Genomic DNA, 15,370 nt, shown 5'->3' on the forward strand with positions numbered 1-15,370 from the left:
TCTACTTTGTTCAGCATCTTGTCCATGTTCCTGTTCCCACAAAGCTTTTAGCTATGTACCCAAGCACCAGGATGCCCGTAGCGTTACAGAGCGCTCTACAAATGCTATAAATAAATAAATAAATACCATTGAAGTAGCTGACGTGAGTCCGCTCCTCCCCCGTGCAATGCAGCTCACCTGTTGCAGCACGCTCGTGATCCTTCGAACTGTAACTCCCAGGATGCATTATGGTGCAAGCAACTCGGGTCGGTGGAACAATGTAGGGAGAACCAATGTTTTTAAATGCTGGTAAAATGAGAACCGCAAAATGCAGAATGGGAAGACAAGCAAAACTGTTCTGTGCTTTCAAAGTCTCTCCTCGAATCCCCTTTTACTGCCACAACCAACAGTGCAGGAAGTCCATGTTACAGGGGATTTTTGCCCAAACAGAGGTGCGATACCTCAACTGCTCAGGTCCTCCAGCAAGCGGGGCGGGTCCCGGACAGATTCCATCACTGAAACAACCAAAGTGCCGCAAAGCAAGCCAGTTACCGTCCGGTCCCAAAACGTGGCAGGGATTTCCAAAATGCGCCTCTGGCTGGCGCAGAAAATGTCTCCACACACCTCCCTCACAAAGAAGAAGCGGAAACCCAAAGGGGAACAGGTAGGACAGCCTTTAATTGCCAAAACAGCTCCAGTGGCGGCAAATGCATTTCGGCTTGCGCCTTCGTCAGCGCCCAACACCGGAATGGTAAACTTGGTGAGTTCTTCCCTGCTACCATTGAAGTAGATGACGTGAGTCCGCTCCTCCCCCGTGCAATGCAGCTCACCTGTTGCAGCACGTTCGTGATCCTTCGAACTGCAACTCCCAGGATGCCTTATGGTGCAAGCAACTCGGGTCGGTGAAACAATGTAGGGACAACCAATGTTTTTAAATGCTGGTAAAATGCGAACCGCAAAATGCAGAATGGGAAGACAAGCAAAACTGTTCTGTGCTTTCAAAGTCTCTCCTCGAGTCCCCTTTTACTGCCACAACCAACAGTGCAGGAAGTCCGTGTTACAGGGGCTTTTTGCCCAACCAGAGGTGCGAAACCTCAACTGCTCAGGTCCTCCAGCAAGCGGGGCGGGTCCCGGACAGATTCCATCACTGAAACAACCAAAGTGCCGTGAAGCAAGCCAGTTACCGTCCGGTCCCAAAACGTGGCAGGGATTTCCAAAATGCGCCTCTGGCTGGTGCAGAAAATGTCTCCACACACCTCCCTCACAAAGAAGAAGCGGAAACCCAAAGGGGAACAGGTAGGACAGCCTTTAATTGCCAAAACAGCTCCAGTGGCGGCAAATGTATTTCGGCTTGCGCCTTCATCAGCGCCCAACACCGGAATGATGAGTAAGTACATGCATGAGTGACTATATAGAACTGTTGGTGAATGAGTGGATGTGTATGTAGATGTTGGAATTACCTAATAAGTTGTTGTAATTGGTATTGGTTTCTCCTTTTTAAGAAAAGGTTAGTTTCTATTTTTGAATGTGTGTGTCAAAGGTTATTTCATGCTGATAGGAGGTCTGCCACTTTGTCACAAGGATGTTTTCATCAGTGATGTCATTTGAGATGTCATCAGTGATGTCATGAGTGATGTCACTGACCATGTCATGAGTGATGTAATATGTGACGTCATCAGAAGTGCATTGCACACACAAGTTATAGTGAGTCCAACTAACTATAACGTGGGAATTTCAATGCTTTTATGCGAGTAAAATTTCCACCTAACTATAACTGGTGTGAAACCTATGGTTTTTTCAGTGAATATATATATATATGTATATATAGTATTTCCTCACTTGTTATTTCCTTACAGAAAAGAGAATGAGAGTAGACCCAAATCGGTGCATAGTATTTTTCATTCTTTTCATTCAAGCTAGTCCGCCATGGCGCGCTTCGGCCGTCCCACGGCCTTGATCACATGGCACGGCTCAAACTGTGAGAATTGTAAAATTAAAGTGCTAGTGCTAGATTTGCATCAATTGACATAGACAACATATTATATGCATTGTAAACATATCACTCTAAATGATGCATTGTAAACATTTAAATGATTGTCTGTATGAATATTTGTACAATGCAATACATTATTTGGCATTATTTGCATACAGGTCACTGTATTGCTCAAATATGTAAAGAAGCCTAGACTCTGCAAGGACAGTGTATTCACCTGATAAATGCTTAAATGCTTTTTGAACTTCCAATCCTGCAAAGTATTTGACTCAAGTAATGCAAAGAATTTGTAAAGTGCATGAACTAAATATACTAAATAGGTGTTGTGATGCCCTATCAAATTAAAGTTCAATGTGAAAAAGTGCAATGTGCTTTATACTGTCGCACAGCCTACATAGTTTTTGCTAAGACGACACTATGATTTTCATTTAAAGTGTATAGATTCACTGAATTATATGATCAGGTAAATGTTAAGCATATCCTTATTGTCCCATTAATGATGGGTTATGAATATTGTCTAAATGGAATATGCTTATGGATGCAGATCTGATGGGGCAGGATAAATGGATGTGTAAACAGATGGATGTAAACAATATCACCAAATGAGATCAAGCGGCTTGGGGTGCAAGTTTTCGGATAATATATAATAGTGTTCTGGGACTTCATTCTTTATATTATTAGTTCTACCCCCTACTGCTAAAATACATAAGATAATTCATATATATATTCACAAAATACTTAATATAAATATATATAAATAAAAATATGTGTCTTGATCTCATGGTCACAGATATAAAAATGTATCTATATGTTTCCTCTTTTAAGGACAGAAATTATTGTACATAATTGTCAGACATATCAATTTGATTATGTATCACAGATCTATACCCGATGATATGGACCCTTCCAAGTTTGTAAAGTACAAACAGTGTGTCAATCCTGAGTCATAATAGAAAATTTACATCAAAATTTCATCGAAATTCATACAATTGTAAAATCATATAAAAACCCATAAAAGATGATAAAAACCTACTAAAATTACAATCTGATTTTGTAAAACACAACAATATAAACATTAAAGGATCTCAAATTCATAAATAGGTGTGCAAATCTTCTGTGTTGTTAAGACCTCCTGGATGCTTAGAGTCAAATTCTAAAATGTATCTGGTTTCTAGGTGTCTTAATTTGCCTTCCGGATCCACACCTCTCTTGTAGAGCGATGCCGACTCTATAGCATAGTATTTGAGATGTCTGAGGTCACTATCATGGAACTCTTTAAAATGTCTAGCGACCGGATAACTGCCGTTGTTGTTAGTGATGGCCCTCATATTTTGCAAAATTCTTTTGTGCACTGCCAGCTTGGTGCTACCTATATATTTTAGGGTGCAACTGCATTCTTACACATATACTGAATATTCAGTCTTGCATGTAAGATGCTGGGTAATATTATGTGTTTTGTCATCAAATGCAGTGCTGTAAGTGCTGGTGTTAACACCCTGCTGACATGCTTTGCATGTTGTGCATCTAAAAAATATTTTCCTTGTTGTCAACCTTGTTGTTCTTCCCTGAACTTCTCGGCTACTTCTTACCTATGCATTGCCCATACTGGTTGTTTTTCTAAAAGAAATGTAGGGATTATTAGGTAGTAATTTGCCTATAATGGGGTCATCACGTACAGTAGGCCAGTTTCGTGTGATGATAGTTTGAAGTTGTTTTTCCTGTTTGGAGAAACCTAATATGAGTCTGATTGGTTCCCCTGTACTTTGTCATCAGACTTTTTCTTGTATTGTAGCAGGTCTGACCTCGCCTTTTGTTTAGTTAAGTTTTTGTACCGCTAGATTTAGTTATAGCCACTTCAATTACCTTGGCTTTGTATCCTCTTGCTAAGAAGCGGTTACAGCATTTTGTTTGTATATTATCGGCATCATCCTCATTGCTACATATATGTCTTATGTGCAGCATTTCACATAATGAAATGCTGTTGATAAGGTGAGTGGGAAATGCACTGGATACATGTAACAGCATGTTGCCTGCCGTAGGTTTCCTGAATAATATGGTCGTCAGACAGTTATTCACTATTTGGGTTTGCGCATCTAAAAATGTAAGTTCTGTTTTACTCATAGATATATATGCGCAATTTCTTTTCTATTAATTTAGGGAATGCAATGTTACATCTGAGCTTTCTAAAATGTAATTTTGGAATAGTCGTTTCCACCCTTCCAAAATCCTACTTTTTTCCTTGTTTTGCTTATGTCAGAATGGCAATAGTGAACCTAACCCTTTCAAAATCAATCAATCTCTCTAGTGTTGGTCAGGCTGGAGTGAGAATAGTAAATCTAACTCCTTCAAAGTTCAGTGCTTACCCTACTGTTGGTTATGTTGGAGTGGCTATTGGAATTCTGACCGCTCCAGAATCCATCACTATCTCTGCTGTTGTTTTTCTCTATGTGAAACATTTTTCACATGGAGAAGAAAATATATAGATGATATGTAGGCTTTTCAAAGTATGCTGATCCCTTTGAACTCACAAAATAAAAACAAGTCATGCAAACCCCAATCAGAAGTTATAAGCACTTACTCTGAGAATTCTGTGGACAGCCTGAGGTCTGCAACACATACTGCCTTATTATTACAGTCCTTCATATAGGGCAGCTGGAAGGAGACAATAACACGAAGAGTGAACAACACTGTGTCAGCCTATTATTTTACTAATATTATTGATAAATGCCTAATTTGTCACATAAGTGGATAATCAACTCAGTTTCTGTAATAATGTATCGCTTTTAAAAGCAATCAGGTAATTGCAGTGTTCTCCATATTTCTTTCCATTTGTTAACTGTTATTTTGACCTCTCTTGTGGTTGCAACCTGATAACTATGCCCACCCACTAGTGTTCTGTTTAAAGAATATTTATTTAATTCCAAGATTGCTGATTTGGTATACCAACTGCCTTTGTGCAGAATCCTGTGCCCCTAACACATAATGTGATTGCTGATTGCAGGACCGTTGCCCTGTTGTCCGAAAGATAATGCATTTTTGAACTGTAACGTTTGCTTGGAAACTGCTATTAAAACTAAAGGCCTCATTACGATGTTGGGTGGACACCGTCTCGGATTCGGTACCTGACCAACTTGCTGTCTTGGGTTCCTCCCGGCCAATCGCGATGCTTTCTAACACTGTTCAAAAGGACTCCTATTGGCTTCTATAGGAGCCTATGTTCCGACCACATGCTCCTATGTGGAAAATCAGTGTCTGCGGAAAACCTTGCACCCAGTGGCGGGTACCCTATGGTGCCTGCCACACTGTGCATGGTTTTACAGGAGGGTCCCTTGGGTAGCCCCTCGACCCCAAACCGGAACTCAGGATGCATATATGACTTTAGAATGTAAACATTTACAACATATGCTTTTACAGTGTGGTTTTTACATCGCAGCTACATTGCAACGCATACTTTTACAACCATTATACCGCATTTTTAGAAACTACATTTACAACACATACCATTACAATGCATACAATTACAACACATAATACTTTTAGGGTAACAGTAGGGTAAGGGTTGGAAAGTGTAGCGGTAAAAATTACTATTCGCAAACCAGTGAGTGCAACAGTAGGGAAAGTGTTGGATAGCGTTGGGGTAAAAATGACTATTCCCATGTACCCCAAAACTTATTCCCAACCTAAAATTAAAAAAATCTCCATAACTTACCTTATAATGCATTGTAATGGCATGCGTTGTAATAGTATGCGTTGTAATGGCATCCGTTGTAGTGAAATGCGTTGTAGTGGCGGCATTGTAACGGCATGCTATGTACAGGCAGTTGAGTTGTAACAGCTGGTTTGTAAAGGTAGTGCATTGCAATGACTGCGTTGTAATGGATGTTTCCCCTCAGGATGAAGAGGTGCTTGGGAGGGGCCCCCAAAGTCTGTTTCCGGCAGCCTTTTTGAGTCAGACAGACTGAGTAGGAAAGGCTGTCAGAATACAACAACGTAACTGGTCGGTCGGAAACGCTGTCGGTAGAACTGCACTGAACGCCTCAGACTGACTTGGATTCACCGATTGCTGGTCGGAACCGATTTGGAATGACTGAATGTTCCCCTTTCGACCACGAGCATCTTAATCGGTATATGCGGGTTGGATTTCCACCGAAACCGGGGGGCGAGTTATGACTCAGTGTAGGGGAATCCGACTGACAGTCGGAGGCTTTCCGACCGACATCGTAATGAGGCCCTAAATGTACAGTGAATTTTTAGTGAAAAGGTAACCTGGGTCGAATTGGCTAGTGGTACAGTTACGGTTGTTTCACCAACACTCACCCATAATTCACTCCTTGATAGGAGCTTCCTTCACAACTACTAATCAAAGGAATGTCTCCATAAAACCCTTGATGTAGAGTGTGAAGTCTTCTGGGGTCTGCCAAGTGAGACATCCTGGCCTGAATGCAGTCTATATCAGGTTTCCTCAATCACAGCAGATGCCAGATAGACTCAATAGAATCATGTTGTTCAGCTAGAGGGATGCAGAACTGGAAAGGCTAGAGGTAAAGCTGGAAGGTAGAGGCTTGATCAGCTGACAAGGGCTGCACCATTGTTGAATTTTGGTGCATAGAGAAATCAGAATATCTGAGATAGTTTTCATGCTACAAAACACGTATGCAGGATATAAAGAGCATAATTCTGTTGAGAAATTGAGAGGGGATACCTGTGCTCTTGTTGTGGATACTGTGGATGACTGGTTTACCCTTCAAAAGATCATACTTAATTTAAAACAAGGTGAGATTCTGGCAGTAACTTAAGAAGAAAGAAGCCTTCTCTGACACCTATGTCGAAAATGTTCTACCAACGTGCCACAATTATTCCCAGCTCTCAATCAATCTCTGCTTCCAGCATTTTGCTCCAAGACTGGTGATGCTAGGGTCTTGCTGACCCACATGGCTAAGGTGTTTAAGGCACTGCGAGGAAGACTACAAAAAGTTATATTTTTTATTTGTATTTATTTTGATTTGACAGATCAAACAAATGGCAGGAACTAATCTAACTTCAGGGTATCATAAGTAAAAGATCACAGCACTTACACAAACAATATAATAGCAAAGTCAACAATAACAATGCTTGTAACACAAAATGTAAACAGTAAAATCAATAGTCATCAACAGAACTGAAATTTCAGATGCCCCAATTGTTCAGTGTAGTCTGAAACCTGAATTTCAGGCAAACCTCTTGCAACTTAAACAAATGAACAGGAGTCTCAGAAGCAGGCCTTGAAGAATTAATCATTTTAATTCCAGTAGTACCTCTTCCAGAACATGTTGAAAAACTTTGAACTTTGTGTAAAACCTCCAGGGTATAACTGAAACAATCTGCAGGGTCTCCTTGAAGTAAAAGCAACACAAAGGGGTGAAACTTTACTGTTTTCGTCCTTAATGGCACAAGGTTTGAGTCTACAGCGGGACTGCTTGATTATCACATCTGATTTAGGCAGATGGAGCCTGCACATAGAGCCGGCATTCACAGGGCTGGCCTTTTCTAAAATAGTGCCCTGCGAGTGGAAGTGTAAATTAGGCACCCTTGCTGATGGTAGTGAATTGAAGAGACAGCAGGGGGTTCCTTCCATAACATACTACAGAATTCAAACACATCTAGGTATTCAAAAGTATGGCATTCAAAAATGAACTTGGATTACACTTACAGAGAAAATAATGTTTTCAGAACGTGAGACTGGTGCTAAAATTCAAAACCTGTTGCCAGATGGAAGGACCAGCAACGGAATGATGCTGTCGAAAGCGGTACTGAATGCATTTCCCGAAGAGAATTGTTCCAGATCCAACTTTTCTACAAAGTTAATGTACAAATAGCAGGATCATGGCTGCGGGATTTAAAACTCAAATTAGGTATCCAGATAAAAAAACACATTTCAGGTCTTGTACTTCACCTCGTGGTCAAAATTCTTGAGCGAACATTCACAGAAGGAACCTTGGACACGTATTGGACCCACCTGCTGTCACTAGCAATTGGGGGGCCATGGGGAATACAGCAATGGCTTAAATGGTTGTGCCATGCTCGTATCTTCCTAATCTGGAGTCTTTTCAGTTTTACACTGCCCTGCGACGGCTCCTGGCCAGTGTGACTGGTCTTGGAGGGTTTTGGCCTAGCAGGGAGAGGACATCAGAGGCACGCAGCCACACAGAGTAACAGTCTGGGCTGGTAGTCTCGAGACGACCTCCGTCCGTTTATTTAAGCTCTCTGGCCACGCCTGGCTAGAGAGTGATAACACGTGTGTAAATCCTTGTGGGCTGCAGGTCCGGGGCTAACCTCCCAATGTAATCTAGACCGCTAATTCCCGTCCCAAGTCAGTGTTCAAACTTAATTGCACAAATCAGCACATAATGTCTGTGAGTCTTTGGCTCGGTCTTGGATTGGGTCTCAGTTTGTACCTTAGTTGGCGGCTTCGTTAACTTTCCTGCAGACTGCCTGATGACGAGCTGGTGTTGTCATTGGCAGTGGTTGTCCCGGTGTCTGTGACCATGGAGGAGGACAAGTCTGCCATGACTTGGTTTTAGTCTGTTACTCCCCCGCTCTCCGCAGGTCTAGAAAACACCCTCTCGGTGATTGTTTCGTCACCTCTTTGAGTGAGGATGGCGGTACCATTGGTCTTCCTCACAGTCCATGGTCAAGATTCGTAAGTTGTGCAGAACTTCCCTTTGCTGCGATGGTTCCGGAATAGTTCAGTGCATCCTGGTGCAATGACCTAGGTCTTCACTCTTCTCCTCCCCCTGGCCCGTTCATTGTTTGCGGTTCGTCGTGCTTGGGTGTCGGTGATATCGTAAGCTACTGGGACCCAGCTGTCAGCTGAAGGGTTGGTGTCCCGACAGGGTCCAGCCAACATCAAGGACCAGGACAATATCTGGATTGCGCATTGCAGGGTGCTGCAAGAGTACTGCAAGAACCTGTGCAGGTTGGACTGCTCGGACACTACTACTCGTATGATTTTGTTCAGTGTCTGCATGGAGCGTTTAGCTTTACCATTGGCTTGCGGCCATTGGGGAGTGATGCGGTGGTGACAAACCCCAAACTCCAACAGGTTCTTGAACTCGGCCCCTTGGAACAGGGGCCCGTTATCGCTCTTGATTTAGTGGGGCAACCCAAAAAGCGCAAAGGACTTCTCTAGGACTGGTTGTAGGTGAACGAAAGAGGTGGATGCAAATACCTCGACTATGGGGTATTTTGTGTAGCTGTCTATCATCACAACTGTCACTCTGGCATCTAGAAAGCTCCCAAAGTCTAGACTAACTCGCAACCGTGGCCTGGATCACCAGGTCATTTGTTATTACCGGTGCGGGATGCTCTTGGGTGCTTGTGAGTTGGCAGGGCCTGCAGTTTCTCACGAGAGCATCTTCAGAGGTTTCAAGCCCAGGGAACCACACTTGTTCTCTCATCTGCAATTTCATCCTCATGGTGCCTTGATTCCCTTCAGGGGATAGAGCGCTAGCTCCCTCTTGGAGACTCTCTGGGATGATGACCCTGAATCATCTCAATATCACCACATCAGCAGCCACGCTTAGCTCAACCCGCACTTTCCAAAACTTTCTTAGCCGGTCTTTGTCCATTTCATTCCAGCCATTCGCACCGTTGAGGCAGTTCTCACAGAAGCATCTGTGAATGGAGTTCAGCACTTTCATGATCACGGCATCTGTGCTGGTTTCTGCTCTGATTTTGTCTTTGGTAAGTGTCTGCAGACATGCCCATTGAGACACCATTTTGGCGTATTCTTCCGTCTTTAGTTCTTGGTCTCCCCCTTCTCCAACTGTCTCCAATGGGTGCAGTGACAGAAAGTCTGCCAGGTTCTCTGCTCCTGTTTGATAGACTTTTTCCATTTGGTAATGCTGCTACTGTATCGCCCAGCATTCAATCCTTGGATAAGTTGTGGTGCGGTCCCTCTAAGCAGCGTGACCAGTGGTTGGTGGTCAGTCACCAACCTGAAAGTGTGTCCCCTGATGTACAAGAGAAAGTGATTGCAGGCCCACTTGATCGCCAACGCTTTGCTTTCAATCTGGGAGTAGCAGGCCTCCACTGGGGTGAGGGCCTTACTTGTAAAGGTAAGCTGGGCTCACTTCTCTAGTTCTGTCTCTTGGGTCAGGAGCGCTCCTAGACCAATGGGGCTGGTGTCTACTAGGAGCTCGGTCCAGCGTTTGGTGTCAAAGTATGCCATGGTGGTCTTCTCCAGAAGCACCGCTTTAATCTGGCGTCCTTTTTTGTTAGGGCACGCAGCGGTACAGCCAGCGTGGCCAGGTTTGGTATGAACCGCCCGCAGTAGGTAGCCATGACTAGGAAGCTTCTGGTCTCTGATGCTGTTGTCGAGGCAGGCGGTACAAAAGGGGGTGGTGATGGACGGAGCATCTGAACCAATCAAACACTCACACCCAGTCAACAGATCTGGGTTTAATTTATCACCGCTCTTTAGCCCACTCTGTCATCCCAGTTCAGACATGGCCATATGCAAATCAGTATGACCCTGTGCCTCATGGGAACAGTCCAGCCCGAACTGCCAAGCCATGCCTTCCCTTGACCGGAATCAAGCTTCCTAGGACCGGTTCCTGGCATTTCAGCCGTCTTCAGCCAGGCTTGCTTGAATCCAGCGGCAAAGTGAGCAAGGGACTCAACGTCTGAGCATACCCTGCCAACTTATGGCGAACAAAGCAGTACAAAAGGGGGTGGTGATCGGCAGAGCATCTGAATCAATCAAACACTCACACCCAGTCAACAGATCTGGGTTTAATCCATCACCGTTGTCGGGGCAGGAGCTTGCTGGATGGCCGGTGAGTTCCGCAGGTCTACCCTGAACCTCTCTTGGCTCAATGTGGTGGCGATGGTGCTCTTCTACGGTTTCTGAGTGTATTAGAATGCCGTCGCTGACATTCAATACTCCTTGGAGTCCTGACAGTATTTCTGGGACAGTGTTTTAGAATATCTCTGCCGATGACGAGATCCCAAAGGTCAGCTGCTTTTAGCAACGCAGGCCTATGTGGGTCGAGAAGGTTGTGATATACCGGCTCACATCAGCTAACTTCAACTGGTGGTACCCTGCGTTGAGGTCCAGTTTGGAGAACCAGCAGGACTTATTCAGGTCAGCCAGGATGTCATTGACCGCTGGAGTCAGGTGTCTTTCCCGCTTGATCGCCTGGTTGGACAGGCGCATGTCGATGCATAGCCGGATCTTGCCTGGCTGCTTTGGCTTCTCCGCTAACACCATGGGTGAGACCTACGACATTGGGCCGGTAAACTTCTCTATGACTCCTTGCTCTTCGAGGTCATGGTGTGCTTGTTCAACAAGTGGCCGGAGGTGCAAGGGTATGCGTTGGTGCTGCAAGGCCACTGTTTTCACTGCCTTATCTATGTGGAGTTTTATCTGGCCCTTTTTATGCTTCCCAGTCCTTGGAATAGCTATGGGAATAAGTCTAGAATGTCTCCTGTCTGTAGGGTCTTGAATGCTTGGCAAACTTGACTAGGCGAGATCTTCAGCTGTGTGAATTCCTACTAAGATGTCGACCTCCCTGTCGACCACGTGGAAAGTGATTTCAGGATTTTCTGATTTGACTTGTACTGTCATTTTACCCTGGAGGGGTAGTGGTGTTTGACTGACGTAAGTGAGGATCCTAACATGCAATGGGAGCAGCGCAGGCCTTGGGTTTAGGCGTTTGTACTGTTGGCACCCCATTACATTAACTGATGTTCCTGTGCCAATCAAACAGATAAATCGCACACTTAAGGAACTGATACAATGTTACATGTTTTTTCCCGTTTGATTCTAGATAACAATTGCTCGAGGATTTTCACAAACAAAGTGAGCTGATTAGTTGATTTATTCAGAACAACTTCTGATGGCGCTCTCCAATTGATTTACTACAGAGATAATTCAACACAAATAGAAGCAGTAAAACAAGAAAGCAACTATTTTTAGCCCTGAATCAGCTTTGGTAAATAAAGAAGGTCCACTTAAGGACCCTGAACTAAAGCAATCCTTTATTTTCATTTCACGTCCGATGCTCAATTGTTATACTTGTCAGATGAAAAGGATGCTCCCTAAAATTTCAGGTACCATATTATTCAGGGTGCCAGAATGTTTACCAATATAGGTAAAGGGCAAAAGATAGTAAACTAAATTTCCTTGGACTTATTACCCTTCACAGATTACACCGTGTATCAATAAGCCCTGATGAAAATCCCAAAAATTGTTATGGGATTGGAAACGCACCGGCATTTCCGTTAGATCCAGAAAGGTGTACGAATTAATCCCAATGTCTGATGAGGGTGCAGTCAACATCTAAATCCCCACAGAATTCTAGATATTCACCTCTGGATGCTTTCTCTGTTTAAATTTTTAGACAAGCGCGCGCCTAAGATGGCCGCGTAGGTGAACAGCTCTGCCGGGACGGAACTCTCACCCCAATATCCGGCAACTATCCTGGCACACTGTCTCGCTGAACGGACAGCGGAACCCCGTGGCAACATCCTGCTGCATCTCTGGTCCTGCGGCGAGATCGTGGACCGGAGCACCGCACCAAATAGTTCCTGGCCTCCGGGACGCCCTAAGCCAGGGGCTCGAGTTGTTGACACTGCCTGCCGCGAATTCAACAACACCCGCGGCCGCGACCTGAAGAGACTCGATGCTCGGAGCTACGCCCGGCTTATTTTCTGGAAGGAAGGAAGCGGACCTACTTGCACGACCGGCTGCCCCTTCTGGGCTGCACCAGCCCAGGCGGAGATTGTTTGCGGGCGCCGGGGCGTCTTGTGGGCTGATTGGAGGCGGTCTGACTGCGGCGGCTGGGGCACTGAGGCTCTGAAACGGGCCGTGTTAGTGGTGGCCGGGGCTCTGGTCCCACTCGCTGGGTGGCGGTGCCCTTAGACCCCCCCCCCCGAGGCAGCTCCGGTCCCGTTATGCTGTTGGGGGCGGGGGCCCCGTGTGAGGATGTCGGGCCTTCCGGACGCCCTGAGGCAGGGGCTCAAGTGGGTGGCACGGCCAGCCGCGGATCCAGTTACTCCCGTGGCCGTGACCGGAGGTGGCCGGTTCCCTTGAAGCTTTGTCACCACCAGCACCGGAGTGAAGAGGTGCATTGTCCGGGCTGACCCGGAGGCCCCCGGGCCTTGCCCGCCTGCGAGGACACCGAGAGCGGACACTGGGGTGCCCTGCAGGATGGTTGGGCGAGATTGATCCGGCGGTGGCTGGGGCTCCGGGGCGCAGCTGTGAGTCGTGATTGTGGAGGCCAGGGCGCCCTTCCTACAGGAGAAGCGAGGGCTGAGGTGGCTGATTAAGAGGCATGACCCCTGACACAGAGGAAGTTGAGGGGTCCTAGGAGACGTCGCCCCGCCGTTACCTGCGGTGCACTACTGGACGACCCAGTGGCCCCGGAGGCGAGATTAGCTGCCTACCCCCTGAAGGAAGTTTCTGAGGCCTATTTTTTTAATTGCCTCGCTCGCGGGACTATTGTCTCAGCATCCTGCCCCCCTCTGCCCCCCCCCCCCTCAGAACGCCTGTGAGTGGGCAGTGAGAACCAGCAGGTGAACAGTGGCGATCGTGGACTAGCCGGTCTTGATAACGGTTGGTGTCTGGAGGTGTTTGGTCGCGGGCGGGGGGTGAGGCCAGCTGGTCGACAAAGTTGGGGTGCTGGGGGGTTGGGGCTGTGGGCACATCTACAGTGCAGGTTGGTGTGGTGGTGGATGCTCTGCGTACTGTTGGGAGTCCTGACCGTGTACTAAAGATGGCATCCAAACCTGAAACCGAGAATCCCCAATCCCGATCCTCCAAGGGTTCTCGCTATGTCCAGGCTAACAAACTGGACCGCTACACGACGTCCAAAGGGTCCCCGCAAGACTTGAGGAAGGTGCAAGACTCAGGGAAGGAACTGACTGGCCCGCTGATAGAGCCAACGCTTCTTGATGTTATGGCAGCTATAGATGGCGTTAGAGCATCCCTGGGACAGAAAATGGAGTCGCTCGACCACAAGTTAGATACTGTAACCATCGAAGTCAACCTCATCCATGCGGATCTCACCAAAACTAGTGAGAAGGTCTAGTCCCTTGACATCAAAACAACGAGTCTGACAGACGACGTGGCCTCATTGCAGCTCGAGATGCGGGTGCTCAGGAGGGCTGGGGAGCTTGCAAGCCAGAAGCTTGACGACTATGAAGGGAAACAACGTCAGGATAGTGGGAGTTTCCAAAAAGGCAGAAGGCCGGGCCCCTGATTTATTTGTGGAGGATCTTGTTCTTAAACACCTTTAGCCCAAAGGATTGAGTAACTTCTTTACAGTTGAAAGGGCACATAGAGTCCCGGGCGGAAGGCCATGGCCGGGGGCTCCCCCACGTCCACTGATTGCGAGAGTACTTAATTTCAGAGAACGAGACGCTATCCTGCAAGCCTCCAGGTCGGGAGGCACTCTGAAATTCGAAAATGCCAATCTCTCCTTTTCCGCTGATTTTGCACAAGCAGTCCAGAGACAACGCCGGGGTTTCCTGGGCATCAAGAAGAGACTCCGGAAGAGGGGTGTGAAGTACGCCATGATGTTCCCAGCCCGACTGCAGATTGAGCTTCATGGGAAATTGTGTTTTTTTGAGAATCCTGAAAGTGCCTCAGACTGGTCAGACGCGCACCCTGGACCAGAGTCTGAGATATCGGGGAATATGGAGGGGGTGAAGTGCTACAGCAGGAATAGGGGCGCGACCCTGGGAACGTACACGGGGTGTCTTTTCATTATGACTTTAAGAGATATGTGTCATTATTGAAAGGGAGTTGAGGGTTGGAGGGGTCGGGGGTGGGGTGATGTCCTTTAGAGCTGTCTTCCTCCTCATTACTATCTTTAGTTAGTCGGTTACTTAGAGTGTGGGGCAACAGGCACACTGCAAGTTGGGGTCAGGCGTAAGCCAGGAGCAGGGGTGCAGGGTGGGGGTAGGAGAGTTCGGAATGTTTTTTCTTTATGTGTTGTTGTATTTGTTGGTGTGTGATTGGGGGTTATTTTGTTATTATTTATTGAACTCAGGTGATAACATTGTTGCGATTTGCCTTTTGCATGGCACTGAATAGCCGAGGGTCAGGGATGAGAGTGTTGAGTTGGAATGTGAACGGCTTGGGTGACAAGATCAAGAGAGGGATGGTTGGTCAACTTGTCAGGCGACATTCCCCAGATGTGATTTTATTACAAGAGACGCATTTAGTCGGGAATACGTGCATGGCCCTCCACAAGGGAGGGTATAAATTGGTGGTACACGCTGGATTCACTACCAGATCTAGAGGTGTCGGTATCCTGGTTAATAACTTGTTTCCCCTGTCGGTGCAGGCCATGTGGATTGACCAAAGGGGCAGATATGCCGGTGTCTCCGGACAGGTTGGGGGCCGGACGATTA

At 46.3% G+C, this 15,370-nt stretch overlaps 1 protein-coding gene across 1 annotated transcript in view; it reads right to left on the bottom strand.

Moving 5' to 3' along the window:
• The window catches only part of ITGAE (integrin subunit alpha E), a 771,961-nt gene that overhangs the window by 226,639 nt on the left and 529,952 nt on the right, over positions 1–15,370 (bottom strand). The window contains exon 21 of the mRNA XM_086955032.1: positions 4,551–4,624. Coding sequence (XP_086811158.1) covers positions 4,551–4,624 — 74 coding nt within the window. The remainder of the gene's footprint in view (positions 1–4,550; positions 4,625–15,370) is intronic.

This window comes from Lissotriton vulgaris, chromosome 2_1 (assembly GCF_964263255.1).
Source record: "Lissotriton vulgaris chromosome 2_1, aLisVul1.2, whole genome shotgun sequence".
Taxonomy (NCBI): domain Eukaryota; kingdom Metazoa; phylum Chordata; class Amphibia; order Caudata; family Salamandridae; genus Lissotriton; species Lissotriton vulgaris.